This window comes from Vulpes lagopus, chromosome 21, assembly GCF_018345385.1.
Source record: "Vulpes lagopus strain Blue_001 chromosome 21, ASM1834538v1, whole genome shotgun sequence".
NCBI classification, from domain to species: domain Eukaryota; kingdom Metazoa; phylum Chordata; class Mammalia; order Carnivora; family Canidae; genus Vulpes; species Vulpes lagopus.
This window is the reverse complement of record NC_054844.1, coordinates 6,889,341-6,905,214: the sequence shown is the minus strand read 5'-3', so window position 1 is coordinate 6,905,214 and position 15,874 is coordinate 6,889,341. Positions and strand designations below refer to the sequence as shown.

General features: G+C 40.7%; 1 protein-coding gene across 2 annotated transcripts in view; it reads left to right on the top strand.

Annotated features, from left to right (window-relative positions):
* Nucleotides 1-15,874, top strand: part of LOC121479676 (anoctamin-2) — a 341,299-nt gene that overhangs the window by 156,611 nt on the left and 168,814 nt on the right. For both annotated transcript variants that reach the window (XM_041735401.1, XM_041735402.1), the window contains exon 11: nucleotides 13,893-14,027. In XM_041735401.1, coding sequence (XP_041591335.1) covers nucleotides 13,893-14,027 — 135 coding nt within the window. The remainder of the gene's footprint in view (nucleotides 1-13,892; nucleotides 14,028-15,874) is intronic.

The window sequence follows — 15,874 nt, the reverse complement described above, 5'->3', positions numbered from 1 at the left end:
GGCACTCCTCTCTGCTTTGTGATATGGTGTGGTAATTGAGAGCAGGGGCTTTTGGTCCTCAGTGGATTAGAGTTGGAATACTGCATCCACAGCCAAATGGCTTCATCCTCTTGGATAAGGTGTTAGACTTTTGAGTTCCCATCCCTTCATCTATTAAATGGGGATATAAAGCCTACTTCTAGGGCTACACACAGACTTGTGAATTTTGTGCCTTATCCATAGGTCTCCAGCTGACGGGGCAAGTGGGGATGGGAATCCACATCACACTCTGTCTCCAAGCCTTGTGCCTTGATGTGGTATTGTGTATTCCCAGAGGAAGGAGCCTTTTCATTCACACAAGGACACCATTTTTGCCAAGCCCGGCATTCATTCACTCACAGGATTCTTGTGAGGATCATAGGAGAGAATGCATGAGAGCATTTCCCAGCGTACCTGGAATGAAGTGGACAATCAGAGATAGAGATAGTTTCATTTCTTTTATTTTGTGGTCTGTGTTTTCTTTCAGAGGTCCACCCAACTGCTGAAAGAAATCCACAAACAAGTAGAAAGACCCAGGTTCAGCACTTGTCTTGAATATTTCTCCTGGGCTCTGGAGAGAATCCTGCCAAAGCTTGGTTGACAGAATCTTGGTTCTGGCTTCTGGAGCTTGTTTTTTACCCCTGCCTTGTTTTTTCCACTTTAACTCACTTTCCTAGCCCTGATTTTTTTGTCTGCCTAATTTACCTACCTGTCGCCTGCACCTCTCTTCTCTGTTTGACCCTGAGCATGGCATCTGGAACTTCTGGTCCCTGGCCCTACCCCATCTTCTATCCTATTTGCATTGTCCAGACACATCTGCTGCTTGCAGGGCCAGTGATGGGCCACGCCAGCCCAGCCGATTCTGACTCCTGGGCCTAGGCCTGCAGCTTCCCTCGCTTCATACAGTAGTTCTTTATTTGGAAACCTTTTAAAATAGAGGACTTGGTAGGGGAGAGGGAGACACTTGACAGAAGTGGCTCAGGAGAGTGTCATGGACATAGTGTGCTCTAATTCCAAGGAGTGTTTTTTTCCCCTCTGGAACTTCTGAAGCATTCTCATGCCATTAACTGGCATCTGTGTTGTCTCTTAATGTCAGGACTTGAGCCAAGCCGGGTTTTCACAGCCCTGAAGCCTAGCCCTTTTTTCAGTCTACTTTCTGAATTTGCTTCATATTTGCAAAATGCTCTTTTCAGAAGGAGGCCTTCTCTTGGCCTTTCTGGGAGGGCTAAGAACCAAAAGCCTTCTGGTCCTCCATTATTTTTTTTAATTTTTATTTTTTTTGTATTTTTTTTTATTGGAGTTTGATTTGCCAACATATAGTATAACATCCAGTGCTCATCCCATCAAGTGCCCCCCTCAGTGTCAGTCATTATTGATTGGAAGAGCCAGCTACTATGTCTGCTGGCCTGTGCCCAGGAGAGGGGGAGGCAGCCTGGCTCCTGCAGTCAGCTTTGGCAGAAGGATGACAATCCAGCTGTTACTCCTCAACTAGTGGGACCCCCACACAGAGATGGGTTCAGGCCCTGGATTGCCAGGCCAGTGATCAGAAGGCAGAAGCTGGGAGGTGGGATAAGGGGAGGTCTGGAGAATCTGATGTTCTGTAACCATGAGTCTTTTCTCATGAGCATGTCTGTATTGGGATTATGAGTCCTAAGAAAAAAAATTGATAAGCAACATTCTTTTTTAAAAAAAATTTTATTTATTTATTCATAAGAGACACAGAGAGAGATACAGAGACATAGTCAGAAGGAGAAGCAGGCTCCTTGGGGAGCCTGATGAGGGACTCAATCTCTGGATCCCAGGATTATGACCTGAGCCGAAGGCAGACGCTCAACCACTGAGCCATCCAGGCATCCCAATAAGCACCAATCTTTAATGACTATAACACATATCTGTACAGAGAATGTTTGAAATGTCTTTTGATACAGATTCACTTCTTGGATTTCTTGTTCAAAAACCTTTCTGCTACCCACCCTCACCATTCCTAGCCCCAGGGAAGAAAAGAGGGAGCAGTACTCCTTAGGAATGGGGTGGGAAGTAGTGGGGATAAGTCATGGGGAGATTCCCATCAGGCAGAAAGGGAATATAAACTTTTCCAATGAAGGAAGATTGTTATAAGAGAGAAATAGAAATATGTTGAAGGGTAAGATTTGAGAGGTCATTATTCTGGTGCTTTCCCTGCCTTGGGGTTAAATGGTTCTGGAGTAGGAGTAGGGGGTGGAAGTAAGAGGAGTGGAAGCACCTAAATATTTTGGGGGTGAATCCTAGTGCCCAGGGTTTGCACCTCGTATCTTAGAATGCAGCCTGTGGAAATGACAAGTTCTTTAGAGAAGCCCATCATCCAGTGTGGTGCGAGTGTTCATGATGCTGCGCAGGCAGCTAAGAATAGCTGAGCCTGAAACAGCGCCTCCTAAATCCTACACACCACAGATGCAGTTTGGATGATCCAGAGGTTTTCATGAAACCCACTGACTTGAAGAGGCTATGACTGGGACAAGGAAGAGGCAGCACATGCTTGGAGGTGCCAGCTGGATTCCCCAGTTGGACCCTGCTAGCCTGCCTATGCCCTGGTGGATGCCTGCACCATACTGGGGGCCAGGCCAGCCCAGCTCAGCTACTGAGTAGCAGGGACCAGCACAAGGCTCTAAGGTCTACACCAGGAAATTCCCAGAACCCCCCCTCTGCTCTTCCATCTGAAGGATGCACACACTTCCTCCTCACCTAAATTCTATCTTGTGAAGGGGATGGTGTGGGGAATCTCCTTGAGCGGGGCAAGACAGTTCCAACAGGGAGCTTGAACCTCAAATTGACTGTATATTTATCCTAAGGAGACTTTAAAAAAACCTGACAAAACCAAGTCACCTTTGGGGGGCCTGAGTGGCTCAGTCAGTTAAGCATCTACCTTCAGCTCAGGTCATGATCCTGGGATCTTGGGATGGAGCCCTGTGTTGGGCTCCTTGTTCAGTGGGGAGCCTGCTTTTCCTTCTCCCTTCTGACTGTCCTGCTGTGCCCTCTGCTGTGCATATTCTCTCAAATAAATAAATTATTTTTAAAAAACCTCACCTTTAACTGTTTTGCTCATCTGAATATAACTTTAATTCCAACACTAATTTTCAACTTGCCTTGTAACGTTTTGCAAGCATTAAATGACATACTGTGTAGAAAGCACTTAACCCAGAGCTTGGCATATGGTGCATGCTGAATAAATGTTGCATTTCTTTTCTTGCTCTCCAGTGCTGACCCCTTATATAACCATAGTCCACTTACATTATTTTCAAGAGTTGAGGGGACAGAAAAGGAACATTGGTAATTTAAAAGGCAGAAACCTCATTGGCCCCGTCTCATGGTATCACCAAGGAGAGGCCTTTGCTAGCTTGCCTAGCTTCTTCTGTTCCTGGGAATTTCCAGGCTGTCTTCCAGAGAACCAACCATTATGAACTCTAATTAAAGGCTTCGAACTTTTTCTTTGGCACCCCTGCACCTGCCCACAGTCTGTCTCCTGAGGGGCTGGGAAAGCCTGAGCTTTTCGTAAGACTAGGAAGGAAGGTGATGTGCTTGCCATCCTGTCAGGCTGATGCAGGCTTGGCAGGAGTTGAGAGCAGAAGTTGCCCCTCGCCCGCTGACAGGGCCAGCTCCCCTGGAACACACCCTGCTGGCATGTCTGCTCTGCTTCTGATCTGATTGCTTGGGAATGGTGCAAGCAACATTCAACCTCCATCACTGCTTGAGCTACCCAGCCAAATGCCAACCTTGCACTTCAGGGTTAGCAGTCTAGTTCTGGAAGTCTTGTCTTTTGTTAGCATGGCTTTCTGTGCCTCATTAAGGTAAAAACTCCCTGTTCAGGTCTGGTGACAGACTGGGCCTGAATGACATGTACACATGATGTGGATTATATGCCACTTGGCTTGAAGGCAAGAGAATGGATGAGATGATCTTCAGGGAATCTGCTGACCTGTAGATTAGAAGACATATGGTGTCTTTTAAAAATCTTTTTAAGATTGCTTTGTCTATTTGGGGTCTTTTGTGGCTCCGTACAAGTTTTAGTATCACTTATTCTAGTTTTGTGAAAAATGCTGTTGGCATTTTTATAGGAATTACATTAAATCTATAGATTGCTTTGGGTAATATGGACATTGTAACAATATTAATTCACTTAATCCATGAACATGGAATAACTTTGTTTGTTTGCAACATCTTCAATTTCTTTTCTTTTTTTTAAAGTAGAACTACTAAGATCAATTTTATTTTATTTTTTTAAATTTATTTTTTATTCGTGTTCAATTTGCCAACATATAGAATAAAACCCAGTGCTCATCCCATCAAGTGCCCCCCTCAGTGCCCGTCACCCAGTCACCCCAACCCCGCCCACCTCTCTTTCTAACACCCCTAGTTCGTTTCCCAGAGTTAGGTCAATTTCCCTTCATTGGTGTTTTATAGTTTTTGGAGTATAGGTGTTTTACCTCTTCAGTTAATTTTATGGAGTTTTTTTTTTTTTTTTTGTGCTGCTGTAAATGGAATTTTTTTCTTAACTTCTCTTTTTGCTACTTATTAATTATAGAAGTGCTACTGATTTGGGGTATTAATTTAGTATTCTAAAGCTTCACTGAATTCATTTATTATTTCTAATTTTTTTTTTTGGTTTTCTATATATACTATCATGTCATCTGCGAATAGTGACAGGTTAACAACATCTTTGCTAGTACGGATACTTCTAATTTCTTTTTCATACCTGATTGCTGTGGCCAGGACTTCCAGTACTGTGTTTAAAAGTGGTGAGAATAAATATCCTTGTCTTGTTCTTCACCTTAGAAGAAAATTTCTGTTTTTCTGTATTAAGATGTTAGCTGTGGGTTTTGAGATATGTTCCTTCTAACTCTACACTGTTGAAGTTTTTTTATCATGAATTGATGTTGATATTTTGTCAAATGCTTTTTCTACATCTAGTGATAAGATCATATGATTATCATCCTTCATTTTGTTGATGAGATGTATCAGGTTGATTGATTTGTGAATATTGAACCATTCTTGCATCCTCATAATAAATCCCATTTGATTGTGGTGAATAATCCTTTCAGTCTTGAGAAAGAAAAACAAAGTTAGAGGTATCACATTTCCAGATCTCAATATATGCTACAAGGCAGTAATAATCAAAACAGTATGGTACAGGCACAAAAATAGACACATAGATCAATGGAACAGAATAGAGAGCCCAGAAATAAACCCATGATTTTTAAAAAAGATTTTATTTATTTATTCACAAGAGACACACACAGAGAGAGGCAGAGACAGGCTCCCCACAGGGAGCCCAATGTGGGACTCGATCCCGGGACAAGGATCATGCCCTGAGCCAAAGGCAGATGCTCAACTGCTGAGCCACCCAGGCATCCCTAAACCCATGATTATATGGTCAGTTAACCTATGGCAAAGAAGCAAGAATTTATGCAATGGAGAAAAAGAGGATCTTCAGTAAATGATGTTGGGAAAACTGGACAGCTATATGTAAAGAATGAAACTAGACTACTTTCTAACACCATACACAAAAATAAACTCAAAATGAATTAAAGACCTAACTGTGAGGCCTGAAACCATAAAAATTCTAGAAGAGAGCACAGGCAGTAATTTCTCTGACCTTGGCTATACCAAGATTTTTCTAGACATGTCTCCTAAGGCAAGGGAAACAAAAGCAGTAATAAACTACATCAAAATTAAAAGCTTCTGTAAAGTGAAGGAAATGATAAAACTAAAAGACAACCTACTGAATGGGAGAAGATAGTTACAAATGATATATCTGATAAGGGGTTAATATCCAGAACATATTAAGACCAAAGACAACACCAAAAAAAAAAAAAAAAAACAATTAAAAAATGAGTGGAGGACCTGAACAGACCTTTTTCCAAAGAAGGCATACAAATGACCAAAAGACACATAAAAAGTTCAACATCTCTAATCATCAGGGAAATGCAAATCAAAACCACAATGAGATATCACTTCACACCTGTGAGAATGGCTAAAATTAAAAAACAAGAAATAGCCAGTGTTGGCAAGGATGTGGAGAAAAAGGAATCCTTGTTCACCGTTGATGGAAATGCAAATGGTGCCACCGTACTGTGGGTTAACAACAGTAAGGAGTTTCCTCAAGAAATTAAAAACAAATACCAAATGATCGGATAATTCCACTACTGAGTATTCACCCAAAGAAAATGAAAACACTCATTCAAAAGCATATATGTACCTCTCTGTCTTTGCAGCATTATTTACAATAGCCAAGCTATGGAAGCAACTGAAGAGTCCACTGATAATTGGATAGGAAGATGTGGCATGTGTGTATGTGTGTGTGTATGTGTGTGTGAATATCACACAGCCATTAAAAGGGATGAGATTTTGATATTTGCAACAACATGGATGGACCTAAAGGGTATTATACTAAGCAAAATAAGTCAGATTGCGAAAGACAGATACCATATGATTTCACTCATATGTGGAACCAAAAGAACAAAAGCACACCAAATGAATAAACAAAGAGCAGAAGAATCAGACCTGTAAACACAGAGACCAAACTCATGATTGCCAGTGGGAGCGTGGGCAAAATGGGTGAAGGTGAGTGGGAGAACAGGCTTCCGGTTATGGAATGAGTAAGTCACAGGAATAAAAGGCATAGCATAAGGAATATAGTAAATGATATTGTAATAGCATGGTGCAGTGACAGATGGTAGCTACACTGTGGTGAGCTAGCGGAATGTTGAACGTTGTTAAATCACTCTTTTATACCTGAAACTAATGTAGCATGGTATATCAACTACACTAAAAAAAATCAATAAAAATTTAAAAATAAAATCAGTTTAAAATCAAAACATAATATACTTATATAAAGCTGTATATGCAATAAATATACAGCTCACTGAATTCTTGCAACCTGAACATACCCATACAACTAGTGTGCAGATCAAGGAAGAATATGATTGGCCCTACTATCTGGACTCCTAGCACAGTTATTTTGTTTTTCAGCTTTATATTAATAGAATAATTAAATATATATTTTAGTGTGTGGCTTCTTTTGCTCCATGTTGTGTTGATGGAATTTATCCATATACTTGCATGTTCTTGTAATGTGTTAATTCCCATTCCATTGGGCAAGTATAGCACAACGTATTTATTCATTTTATTGCTTATAGGCATCTGAGGGGGTTCCAATTTGGGGCTATTATAAATAGTGCTGCTGTGAATGTTCTTGTATGTATCTCTTAGTGCATATGTGTGCTTTTCTGTTGGGCATATACTTAGGAAGAGAGTTGTTGCATCACTGGGGCCCTTGCTCAGCTGTAGTAGATACTGCCCAGCAGTTTTTCCAAAGTGGATCTACCTATATACATCCCACCTGCACTGTGTAAGCATTCTGGTTTCTCCACATTTGGCCAAGACTTGGTATTTCCCCTCTTTTTCATTTTTACCATTCTCTTGACTATGTAGAGGTATTGTGTTGTGGTTTCATTTGTTTTTCCCTGATGATCTGATGATTGGAAAGGTTGAGTACCTTTTCATATGTTTATTGGTCAGTTGGGCATCTTTTTTTTTTTTTTAGTGGGAGTGGGACAGAGGGAAAGGAGAGAGAAACTTAAGCATGTGGAGCCCAAGCCAGGGCTTGATCTCATGACCCTAAGATCATAGCCTGAGCTGAAATCAAGAGTTTGGTGCTTAAATGACTGAGCCACTCAGGCACCCCAAATGGATATCTTTTTAATGAAAAGATTTTTTTGTTGGATTCATAATTCTTATTGATCTGTGGAAGTTCTTTATGTATTCCAGATACAAGTCCACATATACACATATTTTTTCCCCTATTCCTTGGCCTGTCATTTTACTCACTTAAGAATACCATTTGAACAGAAAATTTTCATTTTAATGTAGTAGATCACATGGACTTTTAGAATAAATGTCATCCATAACATTTATTAGTTAACATTTATTACTTGCTTACTATGTCCTCCTCTACCTTGCTCATTGCACTTTCATTAACATATTTTTAAAAAAGATTTATTTATTTATTTATGATATATATATATATATATATATATATATATATATATATATAGAGAGAGAGAGAGAGAGAGAGAGAGAGAGGCAGAGACACAGGAGGGAGAAGCAGGCTCCATGCCGGGAGCCCGACGTGGAACTCGATCCCAGGACTCCAGGATCGCGCCCTGGGCCAAAGGCAGGCGCTAAACCGCTGAGCCACCCAGGGATCCCCTACATTAACATATTTTTAAGTGAAAAGAAAATGAAGCCTAGAGAAGTGGAAAGACTTTCCCAAGTTAGGGAACAGCAGAGGGCATGTTCATGCTAGCTCTCCTCACTTCAGAGCCCCTGTTCTGTGATCTCTGCTATACCAGAGAGGGCACCAGCTGATATCCCATAGACATTGTCCAGTCCTTGGATGTTTTTGTTTGGCCTCCACATTTTTTCCCAGTTGAATTAGCTGCCAACATTGAAAAGTTAGGAGAAATACAGATTTCCAGCTTTTCTTGGAAAATTGTAGGATCTGGCAGTATTTCCCCATTTTTTCACATGTCACTCTGGACTGCTAGAGCTGACTAATTACTGGTCCCTGTAGATAGAACTAAGCCCTCTAGTGTCCTACTGGTGGTGCTATTATTGGTAGTGTTTGGTCTGCTTCAGTCATTTATGTTTTCTGCCTGGCTCCTGAAGACATCTGAATTTTTCACTACTAAACTGTTGCCCTTAAATGATATAAATGATTCTTTTTTCTTCTTTGTTCCATCTATTATTAATCCTAATACATTTTGACCTCGCTACCTTCCTTTGCAAGGTATCTAGGCTCTGTGTATGGGCTTCCTGTCTACCTTTCTGGCCAGCAGTACTTTTACGGTAAAAAAGAGGGGTAAATTGCTTATGTGGAATAGTTAGAAGAGTCCCTCAAAATACCCTATCTCTTCCTTTAATGGGTGAAGGTATTGTGTTTTCATGAAGTTTGAAATGTCATTTCTTTCCTGGAAGAAGCGACGAAGTACCCCAGTAAGATTTAATTGATCAGATCAGCTCCTTAAGCGTAAGTCTGGAAAGCAATGGGAGAAAAGATTTGTAGATTATATGGGTTAAGAGGGTGGTCAGAGCAATCTATGTCTCTGCAGGATTGAATGCCTCAGATGTGATTCTGTGGTGATCTGGCTTCAGAGCTGGAAGAGAACAGGAGAACATGGCAGAGGATGGGGGATGGATAGGTAGGTTTGTGCTTTCTCCAACTCAGCAGATTTTCCCTGGGCATGTCCCCATGTCTCTAAGTCCTTCCTAAAAGTCAGTATACTGTGGAGGTTAAGAACTGCAATCTCAAGTTAGCCTCACTGAATTTGAGTCTTGTCTCTGCTTTCTTACCAGCCAGGTGACCTTGGGTTAATCTTCTTCTACATCACTTTCTCATCTATAATTGGAAGATAATAACACACTACCTCATAGAGTTGTGAGGACTAAAAAATGAGACTATTTAGAATCTTCTAAAAACAGAGCTTGGCAAAGAATTAGCCCTCAATAAATTTCAGTCATCATGGCTGCTGTTGTTATCCTGGCAAGAGCACTAGATATGGCAGGGTCTGATGACAAGGGGTCAAGATGCTTGCTTTGCCAGGCACTAGGCATGTGACCTTGGACAAGTCTCTTTATCCAGAGAGCTTCAGTTTTCTCATTTGAAAAAGATGTAATGAGAATTAAAAGTGGAGCCAAATAAGACAATCAAGACTGGAGCGCTAGGGCAGCTTGTGTTTGTTATGTCTTATGTCTCTCCTGCCTTCTCATTTTCCTACTTTTCTTCCAGAAGGGATGTGGACTAGAAGGGAAGGCAAGATGAGCACCTATGAGGAGGCAGCTCACAGTATCACATGGGCATGGAAATAGGAATTGTAATGATGTCCCTTCTTTCATTCCCCATATTGGTAATATATGTATTATTGTTCATCGTCTTGATTAGTCTGACTAAACATTTCTCAATTTATGGATCCTATCAAACAACCTGCTTTTGGTTTCATTGACTTTCTTTTTTTATTTTAAGATTTTATTTATTTATTCATGAGAAACACAGAGAGGGAGGCAGAGACATAGGCAGAGGGAGAAACAGGCTCCCTGTGGGGAACCCAAAGTGGCACTCCATCCCAGGGCCCCAGGATCACAACCTGAGCCAAAGACGGATGCTCAGCCACTGAGCCATCCAAGCATCCCTCATTGACTTTCTTTATTGTTTTTCATTCTCACTGATCTGTGCTCCCTACTTTATTATTTCTTTCCTTCTGCTTGCTTTGGATTGAATTTATTCTTTTTCTAGTAGAAGTGCAAGCTTATTGATTCAGAGCTCTCTTATGTTAGTACAAGTATTCAATGTTATACATTTCTAAGTGTTGCTTTAATGGCATCCCACAACTTTTGAAGTGTTGTGTTTTCCTTTTAACTCAATTGAAAATACTTTCTAATTTCCTTTATTATTTCTTTTTAGACATTTCTTTGGGTTATTTGGAAGGGCGTTGTTTACTTTTGAAATATTTGTAGAAATTTTCAGATATCTTTCTGCTGTTGATTTTTATTTTTTTTTAAGATTTTATTTATTTATTCATGATAGACACATACACACACAGAGGGAGAAAGAGAGAGAGAGAGAGAGAGAGAGAGAGGCAGAGACACAGGCAGAGGGAGAAGCAGGCTCCATGCCAGGAGCCCGACGCGGGACTCCAGGATCGCGCCCTGGGCCAAAGGCAGGTGCCAAACTGCTGAGTCACCCAGGGATCCCCTGTGCTGTTGATTTTTAGTTTAACTTAATTGTGGTCAGGGAATAAAATTTTCATTACTTCAATCCTTTTAAATTTGTTAGATTGACTTTATGACTCAGAAAATGGTGCAGCCTGGGTGGCTTAGTGGTTTAGCGCCGCCTTCAGGAGACCCGGGATGGAGTCCCACTTCGGGCTCCCTGCATGGAGCCTGCTTCTCCCTCTGCCTGTATCTCTGCCTCTTTCTCTCTCTCCTCTCTGTGTTTCTCATGAACAAATAAATTTTAAAAATCTTTATGACTTAGAAAATGGACTCTCTTGCTGAAAAGAATGTATTTTCTACCGTTCAGTGGATTGTTCTATAAATATCAGTTAGGTCAAGTTGGTTTGTGGTGACTTCTGTGTCCTTAACTGATTTTACATCTCTTTGTTCTCTCCATTACTTGAAAGAGAAGTGTTGGTGTCTCCAATTTATACTTGAGATTTTGTCTAATCATCCTTTTAGTTCAGTTGGTTTTTATTCTATGCATTTTGACGTATGTAGGTGATCTATGCATTTTACTGCATGCATTCAGGATTATAAGGCCTCTCTAATGAAATGAATGATAATGTTGTCATTCATTAATGCCTCTCTTTATCCCAGGTGATATTCTTTGTTCTGAAGCCTCCTCTGTATGTCCCAGTTTCCTTTTGACTCATGTTTGCATGGTATATCTTTTTTCATTTCTTCACTTTTTTTCTGTATATGCCTTTATAATAAAAATGGATTTGTACATTTACATTTGTTATCATTAATGTATTTATATTATAAAACCACCATCTTACTATTTGTTTTCTATTTGTTTTGTCTGTAGTTTGTTTCTGTTTTTCCTCTTTTCATGACTTCTTTGCAAATATGTATATTTTATGGTCCATTTCATCTCCAACATTGGTCTATTAATTATACTTATGTTTAAAATTCAGTGGTTGCTCTAGGGTTTACAGAATCCATCTTTAACTTACCATATTCCATCACTATTTTTGCTTGTTACCAATATTTCTCTGCCTTTTATGTATTATTGCCTTCCTCCATGAAATTTTGACACTACACACACACACACAGTATATCTGTTTATGTTCTGTGGCCCTAAAAACCACTGTAATATGTAATATAGATTTTGGCCTCCAAAGAACTAGTTTTATCCCTATGGATAAATTTTCATTCTCTATTGGGAGCACTATTTCATGTAGTATTCTGGGTTGAGTTTTTTTTTTTCTTTCCATACTTTAAGGGTGTCACTCTATTATCTTCTGGCTTACATAGTTTCTGCCAAGAAATTGACTGTAAATCTAACCTTTGTTCCTTTGCATATAATATCCTCTTTTTCTCATCTTCCCCTCCCCAGCACCACCCTCACCCCCACTTCAGCTTAATTAAAGATTTTCTATCTTTGTTTTTTAGATTTGATTAAGATACGTGTAGGTGTGTAGGTTTCTGTTTTGGTTTTAATATTTATTCTGCTTGGGATCCTCTGGAGTTCTTAGATCTATGTTGGGTTGTTTTTGATTAATTTGGAGAAGTTTTTTAGACATAATCCATTCAAATATTTCTTCTGCCCTCCTTCCCTTAATCTTCCTGGGACTTCAGTTACATGTATGATAGACCCTAGGATGTTATCCTCTTTCTTACCCCTCCCCCAAAGCAGACTGTTGATGGTTGTCACTCAGTGATTGAATGAGAGATGATGCTGGGAGGTGGGTGTACTTCTATGCCTCTCTGCAACTAAAGAGGCCCTTCCCAGTTTCCTACCTTGACCATTACCCTCTTCATGAGTACCAGATGGTGGTCATTGGCTGGGATCTTGTGAATGAGTGTAAACCTCTCTTGTAGCTGGAGTTCCCAAGTGATTCTAATCTGTCCTGCTAAACTATACTCAGCCTTTCAGAGTTTACAAGATTATATCTTTTTTTCTTTGTACTCATTTTAATAACGATGGCCTTTTTCTCCCATGCTCTGCTAAATCTGAAATTGTTTGCATGTCCTATCTTTCCTTGGAGGGGCCTGTCTTTTTTTTTTTTTTTTAAATTCAGTTCATATGATTACCCTGCAGCCTCCACTCTCTGATGGGTTCAACGAAAGTTTGATGTCACAGATTATCCAGATTTCCCTGGTTGTTAGGTGGAAGTCACATTTTCTTACCACTGTCTATATCTGAGGTGGGAGCAGCACCTCTGGTAGTAGATAAATAGATTGTACTCACTGTACTTATTCTTTTGTCCTCACATCAAAGAGTGGGCTGCACTCCCATCTCCCTACTGTATTTTGTGTCAGAGCCTCTTGGGAAATAAAATATACTGTTTCTCTGTGGTTTGTATTTTTTTCATCAGGTGTCCATCACCAATATTTATTTGAAGGAAAAATTTAGTTTTAGAGACCTTGTGTGATAATTTACTAATAACTTCCTGCACCTAGGGATCAAAAAGATAATGGATTATTAATGTTCTCTTTAAAATAATCTTTTTATTATATTATTAGTTTCAGAATGCAGAAAGATAAAAAATAAAGAAATTAACACCACCTGTAATCCCATCAGCTAAAGAAACCATTGCTAATCTTTTACCAAAATGCTTCTAGTCTTTTTTCTATGAATTTAAGGTTGGTGTATGTAAGTCCACATGCCCACCTATATAATTTGCATATTTTGTTCACATAAGCTAGTTCTGAAAAGGTGTGTTTTTCTGTGGGCTGTGGTACTCATGAGATAATGATGTGTTCCTCATGTTTGTCTGGTAAAGATGCCAAAATAGTATGGCCTATTTTCAGTTTGCTGTTAGGGCTGGATTCCTTCTAGGGGCTATTTCATGTGAATAGCCAGGATTCCCTGGTGTGTGTGTGTGTGTGTGTGTGTGTGTGTGTGTGTGAGAGAGAGAGAGAGAGAGAGAGAGAGAGAGAGATTCCCAGGGAACATAATTCATAACTGAAGAGACTGGTTCTTTGTGCTGAGGTCCTTCATGCACCACCTAACTTTCATCTCTTTGTTTACACTGACCCGTTGTCAGGTTTAGAACAAACTGAAATGGGAGAGATGGATGGTGTTTGTCATATGTGTTGTGATTTTCTTTCTTTTTCAGAAAGTATTTTGGAGAAAAAATTGGACTGTATTTTGCCTGGCTGGGATTATATACGTCATTCCTTATTCCTTCTTCTGTAATTGGAGTGATCGTGTTTCTTTATGGATGTGCAACAATCGAAGAAGATATTCCCAGGTGAGATGACTTTAAAGAAAAAGCCTCAGTTCCCACATGGTAGTAGTTTAGAGTTTCATTGCAGTTGAAAGTACAGTTCACATGCTTCCTTCCAAAGTCCTCACCCTCTACTCTCTCCTCCCCTTACCACACACGTAACCTCCCTCCAGAGACAGATCTGGGAACTCCAGAGCCTGGGAATGGCTTCCGAGCCTGCTGGGGGCGGCTCCCTCCCTTTCCTAGTTAAGCTCTTCTCCAGGGCCAGGGTATGATGTGGGCAACTGGATTCTACCTGGTGGAAAAAATCTATGCCTGAGAAATGTGTTTTCCCCTCCACTTTATGACTTTTTTCTCTGGATTCTCATAAGACCCAAGGTGGGAAATGCTGAGTGGCATTGGTAACAATCACATGTCTATATGGTCAAACACTAATGGGGTAAAATTCTGTGAGGCTGCCCATAGAAGCAGGCAGCTCTGGAAGTGAGAAGGGCCCACCCTCTGGTTCAGGAAGTCAGAAACTTCAGGGGACAGGCCCCAGAGTGGGGCTCTTGGAGAGCCAAGAGAAGGAACAAAGCTGGTCCTTATGGTGAAAAGAGAGTCTTCAAAGAATAGTAGCACTTAAAAATAGCCTACTTAGGGTGTGGGTGGCTCAGTCAGTTAAGCATCCAACTCTTGATTTTGACTCAGGTCATGGTCTTAGAGTCATGAGATTGAGCCCCCAGGGGCAGGTGCCACTCCACAAGCACATGCAGAGAGACTTGGTCGTTGACCAGGCCCTGCCATTGCATCAGCAGTTCTAGGTCCTCTGGCCTCACAGTCTTATGGCCAGCATGAGCAGCAAATGCCTCCAAGTCGTCACAAAGATGCTGGAAATACCTGTCCAGGCATTTCTCCACCATCTCAACAGCCTTCTTCTCCATGGGCATCTTAGCACAGAAGCTAAAGAATTTCACATAGTGGCTCAGTCCAGTCTTGTGGGGATCTTGACAGGGTCTGGAGCCAGGGGCTCGGGCTCTGGGAGGAAGCCGGGTCAACAGAGGCTCCAGAGGAGTTAAAACTCCAGAGGAGATAGACTGCAGTGCTAGATGGTGGGGCTGGCTCAAGAAACTGAGGTCGCCTGGCCTGAGGAAACTGAGTGGTGCTGGAGGCCAACTCTGGACTTGCTCTTCTATCAGAGATATCCTCATCTTCTGAAGATCCTTTTGGCTCATTAGTCTCAACAGCTTCTGTCATTTCTCTATATCCCTTAGAATTTGCTGTCCTGACAGGGCTGGTGCTGGGTGTGGAGCCTGCTTCAGATTCTCTCCCTTTCTTGGTCAGTGCCCCTCCACCCTGCTCACACTCTGTCTCCTCTCTCTGTCTCTCTCTTAAAAAAATAGCATCCTTTAGGATGGACAGCATTACATAGTAGCTGTAAGAGTGGATAGCTTCATTCCCTGAATCTTCCTTCCCTTGGCTGTAAACAGGGATAATAACATGTGCCTAGTGATGTTGTTGTGAGGATTCAAGGAGACAATGTTTGGCACACAGTAGAATATTAATAAATAATTGTTGAAAGAATCAACATACGTGGAAATAAAGTACAAGTCGCAAGAGAGACACTTAACTTATATTTAGAATTTAAATCTCTTGACATATTCAGCACCGTCCTTGAAAACCAAAGCATGGTTAATGTATTTTAATACTTTTTCAGTTGCAAGTGATAGAAATGCAACATGAACTAGCTGAAGAAAAAGAAAAAGAAAAAAGAAAAGAAGGAAAATCTATTATGAGGATTCTGGGGTATATCAGGGAACACAGTGGCAGGCATGTGGCTAGCATAAGGGCCAATGGAAATAGGGACTCTTGTTTATTTCCCATCTCTGGTT